The 2596-nt window shown below is 36.6% G+C and overlaps 1 protein-coding gene across 1 annotated transcript; it reads right to left on the bottom strand.

The window, feature by feature from the left end:
* Positions 1-1406: 1406 nt before the first annotated feature.
* LOC102289232 (odorant receptor 131-2-like) lies at positions 1407-2339 on the bottom strand. The gene has a single exon (XM_005937532.2). The coding sequence runs from the start codon at positions 2337-2339 to the stop codon at positions 1407-1409; it is 933 nt and encodes a 310-aa protein (XP_005937594.2).
* Between the last annotated feature and the right edge of the window lie 257 nt (positions 2340-2596).

The following is a 2596-nucleotide window of genomic DNA, read 5'->3' as shown; positions in this document are numbered from 1 at the left end:
TGGTGCAAATTACTGACCTCTGTCATCATTTTAAGTGGGGGAACTTGCACAATCGGTGGCTGACTAAATACTTTTTTGCCCCACTGTAAGGCCAGAAAAGTGAACTGAATGTCCTGTTTTATCAGTACAACTCCGAGCATCCCTATAAATGTCTTAATATGTCTATTAGAATATATTAACCAGAATGAACAAGCTGTTGAATGTTTCTTATAAGCCACAGAGAGCATAGTATTTCAGTGCATTAACAAACATCTCATCCCTGAGGCCGTAAATTAGACGACTCACACATCTTGGAGCAAGAGTAAAAGTTATGTAATTAAAGTACTTCACATTGGCAAATAACATAAAATCAATCTGGAGGATGGCTGCCTCTATAAATGGATACCATAGCTGGATAAGACACAGCAGCAGCTGGAAACCATGAAGAACCACTTGTACTGAACCCTTTCCATGTTGACCTCTTCACGGATTCAACCAACTAGATGGGCTAAAGGAACAAGTGCAAGGTTTGAGCTAATACCTGAAAAGTGTGGTCACCCTCAGATTTAACATAATTTAACAGTTAACAGATCCTGAGCTGATGACTGCACAGGCCTGCTGCGGATCTGAGCAGGTCTGCTATGTACACAAGAGCCTGCCCATGTAAAGCTTCATATGTCATTAATAAAATATTAAAATATTTTTCTGACTTTGATGGAACCCTAGTAATAGGAAGTAAGAATAATGCCTGGCTGCTTCCCTTTGGACCAGTTGTAGATAGGCTAAAGAGGACAGAGAAAGGCATGTGAAAAATGAGATACAATAATCAACACTGAAGAAATTAATTGATTCATTTTTAATAAACAGGACTGGTGGAACTGGATGAAAGCTAAATGCTGGTTCTTAGTTGAACCTGCCACAGTAATGACTGACCTCCTGACAGAAGCTGACAGTGTCAATCACAAGACGTTCAGCTTTGCCAGGATTGCGATTGAGAGAATTTGAAGACATCCAATATAAGCAACATTTCAATATTGCCTGTTAGTCAGAAATGTAAAGTCACTTTAAGTGAATTAGACTAAGGCTACACGGAGTTAAATAAAGCAATGGACAGTGGACATGTATGGCAATAATTTATTTTCAGTACATTTTTTACTGTAACAATTAAATGTCTTTTGTTTGAAGCAGTTACAATTATGAGTACAATAAGTTTTACAATAAGTAAATAATTAAAATTTATTTTTTACAACAACTTAACTGCTCCTAATCCACACTGTTGCCAAACTAAAAACAATTTAAGCATAAAAAGGGTCAGATACTATACATCAGTTTAAGTATAAGACCAGCAGAGTGAATGGAATAGGTACCACTTTCAAACACTGGAAATCTATGAGTATTTCTATTGGAATACATTAGAACATAATAAATCAAAAAGCTGTTGAATGTTTCTTATATAAGCCACAGAGAGCGTAGTATTTCAGTGCATTAACAAACATCTCATCCCTGAGGCCGTAAATTAGAGGACTCAAACATCTTGGAGCAAGAATAAAGGTTATGTAATTAAAGTACCTCACATTGATGAATAACATAAAATCAATCTGCAGGACAGCAGCCTCTATAAATGGACACCAGAGCTGAAAAAGACACAGCAGCAGCTGGAAACCATGAAGAACCACTGTACTCAGCCCCTTCCATGTCGACTTCTTATTCTCTCCTGATGCAGCTTTGGCCACTTTCATTATTTGCACATATGAGAAAACAATAGTGATGGACATAATCAAGAAATAAAGCTGACTTATAGCTGACCTAAGATGACCCTGCCATCTGTGAAAAATGAACATTTCAACAGCACAAATTCTGCTCTGGGTATAGAAGCTGGTGATTGCTGAAGCAAAGAAAATAGAAAGAATAACAATGCAGGGAACAGAGCTCAGACCATGAATGATCAGGATGAAGTGCAGAGCTCTCTGTGTTCGGCACAGTTCTGCATGACGGAGGGGAACGCAAATGGCCACAAAACGCTCCAGGGTCATTGCTGTCAGAGTAACTGGTGTGACAAATGTGTACACAGACAAAACAATATATATAATAACACACAACCACACTTGTATGGTGAAACTAAAATAATTCAAAATGAGCAAGGCATTGGTCATTAACAAAAAAAGCGAATCAGACAACAGTGCAATCGCAAATAAGATGTAACGCATAGTTGTGTAAAAAATATCCTTCATAAAAAATGTTGTGATTAGCAAAAAGTTGATGCAAAGAAACACAGAGATTAATACCTGGACTATTATGACCCGATTATTGATGTTGTTTATTGCCAGCTTACCACCAATTACTGAGTTATTTGTTGCCATGAATTTCTAACTTTTAGGCAAATATTCTTTTGTTTTATATCTTCAAAATGTGAAGAGGCCCAAAATTCTAAGAACTTATCTACATATATTATTATATATCTGGTTAAAGATTCTAAAACCAAATTCCCCACACACACTATCTAAACCAAAGTTTAAATGATGTCAACCTAAACAGCCTCACAGCTACAAGTGTATCTATTGAGTTAAGTATTCACGGTGCTTGTTGATAATATAATGACATATATCTATAAAACCTA

This window comes from Haplochromis burtoni, unplaced genomic scaffold (genome assembly GCF_018398535.1).
Source record: "Haplochromis burtoni strain Fernald_Lab_line unplaced genomic scaffold, NCSU_Asbu1 Contig_234, whole genome shotgun sequence".
NCBI classification, from domain to species: Eukaryota; Metazoa; Chordata; class Actinopteri; order Cichliformes; family Cichlidae; genus Haplochromis; species Haplochromis burtoni.
The sequence above is the reverse complement of the archived record's forward strand: the minus strand, read 5'-3'. Positions and strand labels throughout refer to the sequence as shown.

What these genes read in the sequence shown, in the direction of transcription:
- LOC102289232 (XM_005937532.2), bottom strand. Translation starts at nt 2,339, where the DNA reads ATGGCAACAAATAACTCAGTAATTGGTGGTAAGCTGGCAATAAACAAC.